The sequence below is a fragment of the Conger conger genome, chromosome 2 (genome assembly GCF_963514075.1).
Source record: "Conger conger chromosome 2, fConCon1.1, whole genome shotgun sequence".
NCBI classification, from domain to species: Eukaryota; Metazoa; Chordata; class Actinopteri; order Anguilliformes; family Congridae; genus Conger; species Conger conger.
In genome coordinates this window covers 51,188,384-51,204,554 of record NC_083761.1, presented here as the reverse complement: position 1 = coordinate 51,204,554, position 16,171 = coordinate 51,188,384, and the positions used below count along the sequence as shown (strand labels likewise).

The window sequence follows — 16,171 nt, the reverse complement described above, 5'->3', positions numbered from 1 at the left end:
GCTTTTGCTACCGCTCTCAAAATTGAGACGCCCGTCTAATATCCAAAAAAAGAAAAGCAACCGTGTTTAGAACTTTTAACTTTCTCCGGGAAAAAAACCCCACGATTAGTCTTCAGGTTTTTGCTCTCCCATCCTCAAATTCTGCGCGTGGATGTCAGATGACGTAGCCACTGTAATCGTAGGTTGAATCTCTTGTCTTATTATAGAATCCTTGGATCTTATCGCACAGTGTGACAGCAATTAAAGACGGGCCTACGTCGCACATTGCAAAATGTTATAATAGTAAAAGACGGCCGATATCGCACAGTGTACAGCTAGCCATTTGTGGTCTGCTATGTTCCCTGTGACTTGAGGAGGATAGATGCTGCAAGGTTGCTGTGCGTGTATCCTTCTAGGACAGCAGTGGGACATTATTAAATATTATTAATAAATAATCGTGTTGCCCGTTTCTCAACACTTCAGGGAGTGTCATGTGTCACAGTTCCAGTATACAGTGTAGTATAATGGTAAGAAACTGGTCTTGTAGCCTAGAAATTTCAGGTTCAGTCTCTTGATAGGACACAGCTGTAGTACCCTTGTGTAAGATACTTAGCTTGCATTGCTTCAGTATATACAGTATTAAGTTGTACATGGATACTATGTAAAAGTGGGTGACATTGGCTCAGGCCGCAAGGACATTCTTCTGGCTATTAGAGGGTTGCCGGTTCGATTTCCACCCTAGGTGTGTTGAAGTGTCCCTAAGCAAGACACCTTAACCCTAAATGCCCATATGGTTGCTTTATAAATGCCAACCATTTCAGTGTAAAAGCTGTATAAGTCAGTCTGGATAAGAGCATCTACTAAGTGCCTCCTATGTAATTTAATGTAAACGGAATTTTGACAAATTCCCATATCTGTGCAGCCCTACTAAATGGAATGTTTGTCCTGTACTTCATTTGAAGAAACTGGGGATGTTAATGCATTGATGGGGGGATCCATACACTCCTATGTGAAAGAAGAGGCAGTGAAAACCTGTATGACATTTTGTTTGGACATCCAAACAGGTTGACTTATAGCATTGTCAATGATGCTATGAAAAGTAAATGTTTTAAATTTGCACAGAAAACCAAGTGAACTATGAGCCTTTTACAGAGTGATTTGGGTGAACAATAAATACCAGTGGTGTATACTGAATGCTATTCACACCTTTGGATTAGTTACATGAGCATCAAGCCAAATCCTAATGTGGATCTGTTGCCATATATAAACAGGGTAGACAGGAAGTTCAAATAAAACATGGGCCCATGTTTCCTATCCTCTGTCATTGCTTAAAATGAATCTTGCATTTACAGTAATTGTATTCTTAGCTTTTTCCACATTTTATTATTGAATTACCCATAAAAGGATATTGAAGTAATAGTTCCGTTTCTGGAATTTTATAATATATAATATTTTATAGTTTTATAAAATATTATTTCACTATTTGTGTGTTTGTAGGTCATCATACACTTCTAAGATATCCTTTTTTACACAGGAAAAATATCTGGGCCAATTGAAAACATACCCTATAATTAAGCAATCAGCTAATTAGTTACTTGCAAATTCAACCCTATCCTACAATAATAAATCTGTTATTGTTTTAGAAAAAAGTGCATCCATCAAGTTGGTATTAAGGTATATGTATTTATTATGTGCAATTGTCACAAGAAGTTTACAATGGCGGGGTACAAATTTAAGCTCTGATTTAGAAAGCTGGTGGCTATAAACATTGGATTACATGGTGAAAAACACCATAGAAATATTACACACTGGTGATGTCAACAAAATAATTGATAAAATATAGCTTTATTAAATACATATAAACACAGAATACACAATGCAAGTACAAATGCAGCATTCTGGACATTGACATTCACTCAATAATGTACATACACTTTATAGACCTTTGTTTGACCTGTCCAGTGATTAATGAGTTACTTTACATAATACATTACAGAATTGCTTAAAATAGTACACCTTGTGGCACAATATACGATTAAACTGTATTTTATTAAGCTTGTGTGGTATAGCTTACTCTGTGTGGGGATTTGTGTGATTGCTATAAATTCTGAAATGTTAGCATTCCTTCTCATACAATGTACTTCACCCGTTTTGCTGGGGTATGTGTAGTTTATCTTGATAACTCCTTCAGACTTCACCTAGTAACCTAAACACAATGAGTAAATAAATATATAAACACTACATAATATAACATCACAACAATTTGTTACCGATTCATAAATAAATACCTGATTGGTGGTAATAAATAGTCATTGTTAGTAATAAATAAATACTGTGAGTAAATAAATCATCTTTCTGACAATTAAAGGTACAATAGGTAAGATTTTTGTGTTAAAACATTGTTACCAGACCATTGTAAATCTCTTCCGATCATTGAAAAAGGCACAGTGACATGTTGACTCACCCTCTGTCTGTGTTTATAGTCCTTAAATTTTGTATAGCTGCACAATAATTCAAGCTCATTGGTTGAAAATTGGTTCTAATTGCCACAGCCAATGGCATGGGGGAGGGGGGGATTCAGTGTCATCGCTTTCACAGAGAAGGGGGAGGGATAAACAGTGTTGTGGCTTGAGGGTGTTTGTTGCTGCAATTCCTTTCTTGACCGTTAGAAGCCTGAAATTACATATTGTACCTTTAAGGCTGTGTTGACACGTGTATAAGATTTAATCATGATATACCATGGTATTTTTTGTCATTCTTCAATTGCTGTTCGCAGAAGTGATCCTGTTTTGCTCTCCTTTACGCAGGGTAGCGACAAAGCAGGATTACTAAGTTAGCTGGGTAACTGGGCAGACTAAAAGCCAAAACAGTTATTTTTATATCAAATCATGTTCCAGGTTTTAGTGTGGTTATCCACAAAACTCGGTAATCCTGCTTTGTGGCCCCAGGTGAGTAGAGTCATTTAAAACATTATATAAGCACTGGCACCATGCTAATTTGTCAGTGTAACTGTGCTAGTGCGTCACTGGAAATGTACTGTACAACCTTGTTTATGAATGTGGTATTCAGTCAGGCAGTGTTTACAGTCACTTCCCCTCTCACTGTCAGATTGCATACACTGCCAGAATTTTTTTTACCTTTTGAGGTACAATGGCTTGTCACTGCGGCAGTGTATTTTAAGGTACAAACATGACCCTGTGAGGGAACATTGTACAATGGAGAACAAAAAACGGACCCCTAACATACCCTTTTTTCTGATGTGTGTATACTGTGGCATGCAATCTGTGCTTGTGTTTAGCCTCTCCACCTCACACCTGTGTCACCAGGGGCTCCCTGAGATTACCTACTGTCAGCTTCCCATTCTGATCTGCACAAAGCCCTCCCAACAGAGTTCCGTTGAGAGGAGGACAGATCTCCAGGGGGAGAGCTTCACCCTCCCCTTCCCCCTCCCCCTCCTCATTGCCCTCGTTTTCCCACAGCGAGGACTTGATGTGGCTGTACTCCTTCCTGTCCTCGCACTCTGTCTCCCTGTGGTAGAAGTAGCTGAAGTTGGAGACGATGACAGGCACGGGCAAGGATATGGTCAGCACTCCAGCGATGGCACACATTGACCCCACCAACTTCCCCCACACCGTCTCTGGATACATGTCCCCATATCCCACCGTTGTCATGGTGACCACGGCCCACCAGAAGGCCTCTGGGATGCTGGTGAAAGCCGTGTCCTTGTGGTCAGCCTCTGCAAAGTAGATGGCGCTGGAGAAGAGGATGACTCCAATGAAGAGGAAGAAGATGAGCAGGGCAAGCTCACGCAGGCTGGCTCTCAGGGTCTGGCCCAGGATCTGAAGCCCCTTGGAGTGTCGGGAAAGCTTGAAGATTCGGAAGACTCTCACCAGACGGATGACCCTGACGATGGCCAGCGACATGGCCGGAGTGCTGCCCTTGGACTTGGCCAGCTCCGTTCCAAGCGTGACAAAGTAGGGGAGGATGGCAGTGAAGTCAATGACATTCATGACATCTTTGAAGAAGTGAAGTTTGCTGGGTGAGCAGGCGAAGCGCATCAGCAGCTCAAAGGAGAACCAGAAGATACACATGGTCTCCACGATGAAGAAGGGGTTCTGGAAGGGGCTGGAGGCTGGGGGGGTATGCATGGTCATATTGTGGTTGTGGGTGTGGGGCTGATACAGGTATTCCTAGAAAAAAAGAGCAGAGTAGAGAAGTGGAACTAAATGGAAATGTATAGTTTGTGATATAAAATGCGAAACTATCAAAGGGATGAGATCAAGCTTCAGAAAGTGCATTGTCAGTGTTAGAGGTGGCACAGCAATATTTAGAACAGCAGACCTAAATATATGGTGGAAACATGTCTTCTATCAATTAAAAAAAACATTTTCTTGAGCTGTAGGCAAATGGGCCAATACTCTAGACTCAATGTAAATATTTACCTCTGCAAAACACATAGAAAAGTGCTCCTCTTTGCATAAACATATTAAAATAACATGTGTTATGATGTCTGTTTGAGTATGTACACATGTAAAAGAACCATTCCAAAAAAACAAAAACCTTGAAAAACACTCACTGCAGTAGTCTCGTTTTTTCTGGGTTGATGTCTTTAAAAGGAAGAAATGCAACTTGATGTAAATTATAAGATTCCAATTAAAATATATTATTACAAAATTGATACTGTTGCATATTGCATATGCCTTTGCTCTGATTTAGGATAGTCCGTCATCTATGTTGACGACAGTATTTACAGGTTTATTGCAGCTCTTTCCCTTTCAGTCAAAGGAACTCAGTTTCCAAATGTAAACTTAAACTTTAAGTATTTTGCTCAAGCTTAAATTTCAAATTGTTCTAAATGTCTTTGAGCCCAAAAACATAACTTGTTTGAATATCTGGTCAAAACAGAGGTGTGAGATTGGGGTATAATGTGAAACTTTTGATAGTAACATACAATATTGGTTTGATTATGTAACAGTAAAGCAATGAAACCAAGAGTGCTGTTATACCATTTGGAATTGATCTTGGTACTGCATATTTGGGATTTGGGCCCACTGAAAATGTGTGCTGTTGGGAATGCATTAAATATATTAAACAGCATTGACATTACATATGTGATGTCCTCTAAAGGGAATTCTTTTTCAGTTGCAGGTTCTCTAGAAAATCAGCTGCTAATTATCTCCAAAATGGGGGTTTTCCGGTTACAGGCACAACTTTTTCACTAGCTTCTGGATCTAGTGCATTGACTGGTGAAAGCTCTAAAATTCATAGATTCAATAGGTTTGTTTGAAATTGAACTGAAAATGAATGACTTTTTGTGTTTTCTGTATAAAAAGCTTGTTCATAATTGCGAGTAAAATTGGTGTAAAAATGTCTGAAGATCTATTACTTTCAAATGGATTCTGACATTTTGCTAGTTTAAATTTATAATTGCTATTAGGACAATTATTTGTTTGTGCTCATCTTTCATTCCATTTTTGTCAGCCTGTCTGAACACACAGTACCTGGTGATACCTGTTTATGTGTGTACGTGTATGCTGCTGTTTGTCAAAGTACCTATAATAAGACTTTTCTACGTAAATATAAAATATACTTTTCTCCGTAATTTTCAGAAGGTGAGTCACTGGGTGTCGTAATAAGGGTGCTCGCTTTATGTGTTATGTGTTGATGTGTTCTCTGGGTTGTCCTCGCTCTATAAATAGTGCCTTAAATCTCCTAGGAGAAACATGAGAGGCCCCCCCCTCCACTTTCTTTCTCCATCTTCGTCAGTACCCATCTATCTCTTGCTCTGGATCTCACTCACATCCAAGTGCCAGTGGGACAAGGTTACAGCAGGTTCTTGGCAGGGTTGACCCGGCCAGTGTAAGTACAGTTCAACACAGTGGTTGGGAAAACCACAAAAATAAGATACGGCCTCCCCCCTCACATTCTTTTTTTACCCCTCCCTCTCTCCTCTATTTCCCAGAAAGCTTACTTTTTCTGTTGAGCGTAGCACATTTTATATCTGACTTACAGGCTTTTCACCATCACCTCTGCCCTTCATTCCTCTCCCGTTCCTTGCACACTCACACTCAATCTAAGTGTATCATATTTAACAGCATGACTAAAATAATCTGGGCATTAACCTCTCTCTCCTTGTATCCTTCTCTTCTTACTTGCTGATTTTCCATTAGTTTTTCTTCTTCTGAGGGCAGTTGGCACTCAAAAAACAAATGTAGAATCCGGATGTGCATGGTCAGTGTTCACACATCGAATGTGTACTTGTTTTCATTATCGGAACATTCACTGTAATCTGATTTATTGGCACTAGTTTGACCAGGTATCTTTAACCCCTTAAGTCTAGGACTAACTCAGAGAAATGTTGATAGAACTGTTTACTTAAAATTTATCTGGAGGAAATATCATTGTTGTCCGTTTCGCTGTTGTATACTTCTACAAAAGTACCTAGATGAGACATAGATTAGATTTTTTTTTTTTTGTGATATTGCCGTCAAAAAAAATTGACTTGGCTCCATTGTGTTTCTAAGGGCACCAGCCACAGCTACAATAATCTGTATCCAGTCAAAAACCGAAAATATTTTCAGTGAGGAAAAAACTCCCACTTTCACTTTCATGTTTTAGCTTCTGTAGCTTTGCTTCAGTAAAATTTTGAGTAATTCTGACTCTTGGAAAACAAACCCCGAATGGTTACCTTTCAGAAGAGACCAGGATTATGCCTGTGTTCAAAAGGGTTCAAAAATAGTCACTATTTTATTTTGAGTATGTCACTTTTAAGCTTGTGCTAAGAAAAGGGCGATACTTCAGGGGTTTAATGGCCAATTTAAGATTCCTAAAATATAATCTGCTGTATGCCTCTGAAATAATGTTTGTTATTAGAATTCATAGCTTACAAAAATAAACAATTAAATCAGCTGATAATCAAACGTGTTTCAAATCAATAGAACATACAACATATAACACTCATAAAGGATTCCGTGCTGTTACAAAACAATGTAAAAAACATGTTTTATCATCTGAAAACCCCCCTTTCTATTTACCCTATCTACTTTGCCCCCTTTTGGTTGCCCATTCAAATTATTGTCACATTCATATTCATATCATACAAAAACTGTGATGAAATAAAACCACAAAACGGTGATGCAAGATGATTAAAAAGACACTCTGCTAGCGAGAACAGCACTTTAGATGCTTATCAGCCTTTGTGCAAAGCAGGGCAATAAAACTCCAGCCTCGCTCACAGTTTACAGCTCTCACCTCGACAATAAGGGCCTATACTAAACAACTCATGGTACAATTTATCCACGTAAAAAAACTTGTTCCAATATGAGAACAAAAATATACAATTCAGTTGCATGAATAAAACCGATTTCTTTCTCATTGCACATCTGCCTGACATATTTCCAGTTTGGTAGAAATATAAGTTTCTTTTGCTAATTATTTGATAGACATATTTCTGGAACCCCCACCTGGTTATGAAGCTATGACTGTTTTCTAGCATTGGAGTTTATTTCATAATGCGTTCAGTCATTTCTGAGAAAATTATATTTTTTCCGGGACTATACCTAGAAAAAGTCTCCTTGAACTACATCATATTGTTGCCATTGCTAGGTCATTTCAGTACTAAACTAAGGTGAAACATGGTAAGCTTCTTGTACGGAGTCTCCTACCCTTGCCATAAAGGCCCGGACACACCAAACCGACGGTCGGCCGTCGGACGCCGGTGGCGCCCTGTCGGCTGAGTCTTTCCGGTGTGTCCCGCACGCCGACACTCCGTCGGCGTGTTTTGGAGGGCTCCGACGGAGCCCCCGGAGCCGTCGATGAGAGAGAGCTCTCTGATTGGCTGTCCAGCTAGCGAATCAGTGCACGAGAAGAGAAACGGAAGCGACGAAAACAAGCAAACGAGGAAGTCAACAGGACGCAGACAAAAAGCCAGTGCCATTCCAAAGTTACTATCACTACCAGACATAATTTTCGATTAGTATTACTAAATAGCGAGAGAACAAGGAAATTGCTGCAAACTGTTTGTTGTGAGCGAGACAATGGCTGCTTCTAGGTCCAACGCAATGCAAACGCATTCCCCAGTCTTCCGGTTTCCATTTTTTGAAAGACAAATACAGACTACCGCCACCTGCTGGTGTGGAGAGTTATTACCTCTCACGCAGGCGCAGAACGTACGTGCAACTCGGCCGTCGGCGGACCGTCGTTGCGGTGTGTTCGGCACAGCCAACATTAACGACGCGTATCGACGCGAGATCTTTGTCGACGCTCCGCGGCCGACCGTCGGTTTGGTGTGTCCGGGCCTTAAGGCACAGTGTGCCATAGTCAGGTGGCCGATAGTTTAGGAATATCGCTGAGTTTGCATAGCAAAATTAATATATAGACATGTGTAATTACAGGATTTGGACTTGCTATAGATAAACCTCTAATTGTACTGGTTCACAGGGCTGACAGAGCTTTGGTTAACCTAATTTTGAAATAAAGTTGCATTTAAAAGGTGATGCAGTTTTGTTAGAAAGCATTAGGGTGAGTAATCCTTTTGGATAGCTTTTTGGACACTTGGGGCATGCTTTATAAAAACATACTCTCATATATGTGAATAAAACATGTGTAAAGGTTAATTTTCTTTACATTTTGTATCATAAAATCTGTTTTAGTAGGACAATGAGCTTTTCTGGTCATTCATGTGCCTGGACAAAAATATATGCAGATGTTTTTTATTGAGGACATCTGGGTGCAGTTTTGGGAAAACTCATGTGGAACTTGAATGCTTGTCAATATTTTACCATATTTTATAATACGTTGACATCAAATGTAAAGTAGTTCTGGGTTGGTCCTTGACCAAATTGAGATATTCAGTGCTAAACTATAAAAACATAAGGCATTTTGTATTTTGTTTGTATTTTAGTGTACCTTTTTTATACACTGTACATACATTCTCTGACATTAATTTGTTCTGTCACAAATTTCTGAATAGTACTCTTCTTTAATTTAAGTCTCCAAACATGTGTGTGCAGTAAATAGTCTTTTATAGGACTAGTACAAAATAGGTGAAAATTGCCCTTTGGGGGGAGTGTAAAGGGTTACATTTACAGGCCCAGGTTACATTCTCCTTGAGCAGTTCAGCCAAAAGGAGACTGAATTCGGAAACTACTGCGGCACTTCCAGCCACACTAAGGTTTACCTGAGGTAAGAGGCAGTCATACTATATACTATATATCATGAACATGCCATGTTACACCTCATCAATCTATCCATTTAAAATATACAACAGTAACAGTATTTCAATATATATGTACAATACCTACGAATGAACACTGTCTATATCAGGGATAAATGCTGATTATGACCATGTGAACTTAAAATAGGACCCAAAAAATATTTCACCAGGAAGTATGTAAAATAGCTTCAAAATATACACTCAATGATGACATTACTTGGTAGACCTTTACACCAGCTCCTAAATGCAAATATCTAATCCACCTATCATGTGACAGTAACCCAATGCATAAATGCATGCAGACATGGTCAAGAGGTTGAGTTGTTGTTCAGACCAATCATAAGAAAAGGAAGAAATGTGATCGATGTGACTTTGACCATGGAATAATTATTCGTGCCAAATGGGATGTTCAGAATCTCAGAAACTGCTGAACTCCTGGGATTTTCACACAGAACAGTCTCTAGATTTTACAGAGAATGGTGGGAAAAACAAAAATTATTCAGTGAGCGGCAGTCCTATCGGTGAAAACCCCTTTTAATGAGAGAGGTCAGAGGAGAATGACCAGACAGGATCAAGCTGACAGGAAGGTGACAGTAAATAATCATGCGTTACAACAATGGTATGCAGACGTGGATGGGCTATATCAGCAGAAGACCAGTACGTCAAAACCAAACAGTCTAATAAATACCTGATAAAGTGGTCACTTCTTTTATTTTTTCCATTTCCCTCCCTTTCCCATAATTTATATCTAGAATCTTCAAACTAGAATCTCCCCTCTACCAAGGTTAACTATAACTATATCCAAAATGCATTCAGTCAGCCAATGCTTATTTTGCCACTGAGTCCACAACCATTACACAATAAATCTGCATGTGTTGCTTAGCTTGTGCTGACAAACTGCAGAAAAACCACAGGCATCCAACCAGAGGTGCAAACGTATAGTATTATTACACTATTAAGCAATGAGGAAGATGATAACCATAATGGTGATACCTGAGTGATGTTCTGTCATTTGTGAATCTCCATGCAGTTCTCCCTGCCTCACTGGAGGACTACGAATTTGGATCTTGACCTTGAGGTTAACCACTACACTTTTTAATGATGTATATATATATATATATATATATATATATATATATATATATATATATTCAATATACTTCAAATAAAATGCACATAGGGGTTTGAGGGTACATATCTATGCATTCAATAATTCTGTAGTTAAATAATAGTTAAATAATTAGTTTTTCCCACTTTCCTGTCTTTTCCACTTTTTCATTTCTCGTCTATTGTCTAGTTATTTACTACTTTTCCCTCTTTAATAAACTGTATCTCTGCTTTTGTCCTTTAAACCTCTCATCCCTCTTTCTCACCCATCTCCCTAATTTTTCTTTCCTTCTCCCTCGGTTCAGGCCTTCTCCAACCATACCATCCCTCCCTCTCCAGATCTCACCTCTTTGTCATCCCTGAAGTCAGGCAGTGTTTCCAGGCAGAAGATGAGAATGGATACTACAATGACCATGACGCTGACGATGGCGATGATGCGGGCACCAGAGGAGGATTCTGGGTGCTCAAACAGCATCCACAGGCGCCTCTGCACCTCGTTCTCAGGCAAGGGGCGCACCTCCTCCTTGGGGAATCCTTCGTCGTCCTTGAAGCGCGCCATGATGTCCTCGCCCAGCTCATAAAACTCCAGCTCATCCATGAAGACGTCAAGAGGCACATTTGCAGGCCGGCGCAGGCGGCCTCCTGATTGGTAGAAATAGAGGATGGCATCGAAGCAGGCACGGTTCCGGTCAATGAACAGTTCGTTCCGCAGCGGGTCAAAGTAACGCAGCCGCCGGTGTGGGTCTCCCAGCATGGAATCTGGGAATTGAGCTAGAGTGCGGAGCTGCGTCTCGTACCTCATGCCTGACACGTTGATGGCCAATCTTTCGGTCAGTGCCCAACCACCTTTCCACAAAGAGCCGGAACGTCGGCTATCCCCCTTCCGGTCTTTCCTCTCCTTCTCCCCTCCCTCATTCTCCTTCTCCCCCTTCTCTGTTGTGTTACATTCCTCTTTCATCTGTTTGACATTGTCACAGAATTCCACTTTCAATTTCTCATTGTCTTCTCCCCCTACATTTCCTCCACTGTCCATCCTTCCCTCGTTCTATTCTCCTCTGCTTTCGGTATACTGTATGGTATAAAGAGAAAATGGTGTGGTATGGTGTTTCTGAAAAAGAAAGAATAAACTAGATTAGAATTATTAATGATATTACATTCATAATGTTGTGTTGGTGTTACTAATTGTATCATTTTTTATTGTTACAGTAAGCATTCTTTTTGTTAAAGATTTCCTACCAGAATCATGTGCAGAGTAAATATTGTTTACATTATGCGGGTTGTATGTTATTTGTAGGTATTATTTTGTGTGTAATATCATTTTAAATGCTGAATAATCCTATTGTACATACAAGGCATATAATAGTGCAGTTGTTATACCATATATGTAAGACTAAGAGTAAAAAGTACTACTTATGGCCAGCACATTGTTCCCACTAAAAACATCTAAACTGGAACTGGAATGTATCAGCGGTATTTGTATGTAAGAACACTCTCAGAAATAAAGGTATGAAAAGTGCTTAAAAATTTACAAAGGCTTGTCGCTGGGACCGTGCTCTATAGGTACATAATATTATACCCCTAGCCAGCAAGACTAATAATCATACATAAATCTTTTTATTTTAAAAACATACTCATTTGTACCCAATGAGAATATTACTGTTCTTTCAGGGTACATTTGGGAAATTTGATCCTTGAAGAACAAAAATGTACTTCCACTGTCGCTTTATTTCTGATAGGGAATACTAATCACACAATAATCAGCCAAGAAGATCCGAATAAGAATCTGCATGGTCATAAAACAAGCTTAGCAAAGCTCTTAGGAAATAAAAAATAAATCCATTAAGTCCTAGGTCTAAAAAACTATTGTAAGTGGAGCAGTCGTGTTATTAGTGTAGTTAGTGAGACACAGGATCACTCACTGAGGCAGCTGTTGTGGATAGCCTAATCAGTACACAGAGTCACACTGTTGTCTTTCCTGTCTCCTCATACTGTCTCTCTCTCCCTTCCTTTTGCTGTCACCATGTCTGTCTGTCCCTCTCCCGGTCTTCTTCTTTCTGTCATTTCCACTCGTTCGCTCGCTCTATCTCACGGTCCACACAGCTCACTTTGGAGTTCTGTGCCTGGGAAAAGTTAACTACCCCCTCGTCCTTTTCTCCCACCCCCCTTCTGACCAGTTAGCAACTTACAGTTGTCTGTTGGTCAATTACTTCAATGTCTCCCCTCCCACCCTCACACCGTCTTGAAATTTTTGGGAATGCTGTCGTGTCGAAATTCAATCTACCACCCCGCTTTTACGCCCCCTCCCACTGGTTCAGAACAACCTTCACCTCCCTTCTCAAATGTCACCCCTCTGCCCCTGGCTTGTACACAGCTTACACGGCCTCGCCCCCACTACTCCCCGTCTAGACAGACATACACATGGACAAGCAGGTAGACAGATATTTACAAATGAACAGAGTCTGACAAGTGCTACTGTCAGACAGGAAATTAGTCCTGGACACATGACCATATCAATTCTTTCTTTACCATGATAACAGTAAGTGCAGCAATCATATTATAACAAATTGCTGTGCCCCTTTTTTATTTTTTTGCATTGAATTGACAGATCCTATCAAACCAGAGCCCTTTAACCAAATAAAAAACAAAGACATACAGAGAAAGTGAACTTTGATGTAGGCTGATGAATTACAGAAAATGATAGAGAAGAAGAAGAAGAAGAAGAAGAAGAAGAAGAAGAAGAAGAAGAAGAAGAATGTCAAATAGCCATTCAGATTGACAGTCACTTTCACACACAAACAAGGTCCTGGTATTACTGTCATCAGCACAGACTTGCTGCTTGCAAAATGCAAGATTTTCTTTTAATACACTGATCTATAGGCCAGCCAGGGAAATGCTGGATTCATGACAGTTTAGAAACCTGAAGTAAAATGGCCAAAAGAAACTTCAGTGTGAATACAAAGGTCTTGTCTCGAATGGCCTGATCATGGAGCAAATCATCATCATGAGCAAGCTGGGATGTTGCTGCAACTTGACCATAAACAGAGGAAAAAGTATAGCATGACAAAGTATGCTTTCCCCCTGATTTCCTCTATTATTGCATATTTGTCGCACTGAATGGTTTCAGATCTTTAGACAAAATGTCATATGGGAACCCGAGTGAACACAAAACACGTTTTAAAATGGCTATTTAATGATCACCCCTGTGAAACAGTAACTGCCCCCTTAAACTTAATAACTGGTTGCAGGGCTTCATTTCAGAAAAAGAAACTAGGGGATGGCAAAAAATTATGTTGTTTTTTTTAATACCATAATTTAACCAGGAAAAGGTCAGAGTTTTGAGTGGACTACAATGGGGAAATGTGCTTTTTGGCACCAGGCTCAATAAGCTGCTATACCTCTGATAACCACTGGAGTTAGGGAGCTTCTGGGGAAATGTCAATCCCTAGTCCCCTGACTGATCCGTGATTCAGAGGATGAACTTCTACTTGTGAGTTAGTCAATACAATAAATAGTTCTGGATTAAAATGTGCATTCTTGAGCTCTGTTGAAGTCCACGAGTAACTGTGGCATTATATTTGGAAAGAGAAGTTGCTATTGAGTTTTTCTAAAGTAAACTTTTAGCGAATTAATTTGGCCTACAAGAAATAAAAAGGTCCATTAGGCCTATATCAAGGGGAACCACATCTAAAAATGTAGATAGCTTCACAAGATGTGGCAAATTATCCAAGTATTCATATCTGCAGACCGAAGATTTTGCACGGGTGGAGTTCCTGTCACTGACTTTTCAGGAGGCTTGAATTTCCGGTTCAACCAATTAGAAGGCTCAAATTATGTGTCTCTACGATAGGATAGGATGTATGATACGAAAAAAAAGAAAATAAATATATGACAATAGCAATAAATAAAGTAGCCTACAATATTATATGCATTAATAAGAGAAATACTGTGCTTTTAAGTTACCAAACAGTCTACTCTGCAGAATCAGGCTATGCATGTAAACATGAATTAGCTTTATTTTAGGAATACTAAAATATTTAAATACACTTTTACATAAGTTGGGTGCATACTGCTGTAATATTCCATTTAGGTTTTTCTGAAGTTTAGAATGTGAGTACTTCCATTGTATGTAGCAATTTCTTTCAAGAATTGCTATAATCCTTATCACACTTAATTATGAGAACACAGCATTCATTGTATTCAATACAACGTGTTGGTGTAAACTGTGGACCCTTTACATTCACATATAATGATAATTATAATAAAAACAGATAAACAAACACATTTTTAAAGCAAAAACGTATTATAGAAACTTTCCAAACTGCCCTCTACCTTCTCAATCTTAGCTAATTCTGCAGGTCATATTTGTGGTTAAATCTCAAGAGTAAAGACTGAGATGTGTTTTACTACTGTAACCACTGGCAATAAAGAAAAACAACTATGCTAAGGTGCGTGATGAGTATCAAATATCAGAAAGGTACTTAAAGGAATATGAAAACTGGCTTGTACTCTTCAGGTTTATTTCTCATTTATCGCTCCTGGGTTGCAGTTCCAGGTTCCAGTCCGTTTGATACTCTGGGCAGTATGGCACTAGGTGGCTTGGGCGAGGGTTGAATAGTAGTTTTAGAATTTACACACTGACACCTGGTCTTACTGCATAAAACTACAAAAGGAACTACAAAGAAGAAAAATAAAACAATCTATATTTTTTACTGTGTATTTTGCTAGAAGTGGAGGCACGCCATACTGCTCTGTTGCTTACCAAGTTAATAATGTTCACAGCTAACTTAATCCCGATCCTCGTCCTCAATCGATCACCGCCTGTCCGATGTTTGCAGCCAGCCAGGCACTATGGAATATAACAGACGGAGGGAAAATAAAATTCAAAAAAGTGAAATACGTAGTCTATTGGCCGGATTAGAGAGTGATTGACAACTGATTATAGACAGTGGCTGGTCGGGTTAATAATAATTCAAGCCTTCTAATTGATCAGACCGAAAAGTGAGTGACAGGAACTCCGCCCATGCAAAGTCTCCGGTCTGCAGACACACCCTATTCAAATATCTAGATGGATAGATAGTACATGTCACATCCCACTTGGACAGCAGAGGGAGACAACGATCAGGGGAAAAAAAAAAAGCTCTTTGTTTCCTTCGCTCTAGTGCTTGATATTGAAGCTATTTGCTCAGAAGTGATACCTGGGCCCATTGGGGGTGGGGGGATTGTCTACACTTGTGATTTTTTAAATTCTCACAGCACGATCACGCCACACAAAATGAGCAGAGCAAGGGGATATACTACAAAGATAGATTACGGGGTTAGCTAGATTAACAAACTCTAACCCTGGGTTTCTCGCTACTTTAAATCTAGGTACATCTCTGGGGCAATTTATGCTGCACGGCTGAAGGCCATTTTACACAGCTGCTACAGAATGGTAGCGGATTGTGTGTATTTATACCAGATGCGGATGCCACACGTTGCCTGCTGCAGCAGCCTGCAGCAGTCTTCCAGTACGCAGCAAAAATAGACCAGAGGCTCTAGTAGAAAGCTCATCCCGTTCGTTGGACGAGGAAAAACTGATTGTCAAGGAGGAGAAACACAGAGCTCTATGATCTAAAAAAGATGCTATTTGGTTTGCTGTCGCCAGTACCTTTAGAGCTTCTGGTATGTATTTTGTTAAAATAAAGTTCCTGGGATGCTTATCTAACCTGTTTCTGCCTATTCCTACCTGTATTAAAAGATGGTGTCATTCTGTTACAAATGGTAATGTCGTTTTAACTCCAATGTGATATGCAAAGTACATGGTGGGATATGTACAGTATATGCAGAAAGCATATACTTATATATACTTAGCCTACATATGACGCAGCCATG

The 16,171-nt window shown here is 39.6% G+C and overlaps 1 protein-coding gene across 2 annotated transcripts; it reads right to left on the bottom strand.

The window, feature by feature from the left end:
- Positions 1 to 1,653: 1,653 nt before the first annotated feature.
- Positions 1,654 to 12,489, bottom strand: LOC133122017 (potassium voltage-gated channel subfamily A member 1-like). 2 transcript variants are annotated; one of them, XM_061231669.1, is made up of 4 exons: positions 12,220 to 12,489; positions 10,647 to 11,408; positions 3,327 to 4,169; positions 1,654 to 2,185 (listed from the first exon to the last, which is right to left on the bottom strand). In XM_061231669.1, the coding sequence occupies exons 2-4, from the start codon at positions 11,331 to 11,333 to the stop codon at positions 2,174 to 2,176; spliced, it is 1,542 nt and encodes a 513-aa protein (XP_061087653.1). In that variant the 5' UTR covers positions 11,334 to 11,408; positions 12,220 to 12,489; the 3' UTR covers positions 1,654 to 2,173. The 2 variants fall into 2 exon arrangements, with proteins under 2 accessions (XP_061087653.1, XP_061087651.1); XM_061231667.1 differs by having other exon boundaries at positions 1,654 to 4,169.
- Positions 12,490 to 16,171: the final 3,682 nt, after the last annotated feature.

Bases quoted from the DNA above. Each gene is read 5' to 3' on its own strand.
- LOC133122017 (XM_061231667.1), bottom strand. From the start codon at position 11,333: ATGGACAGTGGAGGAAATGTAGGGGGAGAAGACAATGAGAAATTGAAA. The intron at 4,170-10,646 runs GTGAGATCTGGA...CTTTTTTTCTAG, and splicing joins ACTTCAGGGATGACAAAGAG to GAATACCTGTATCAGCCCCA.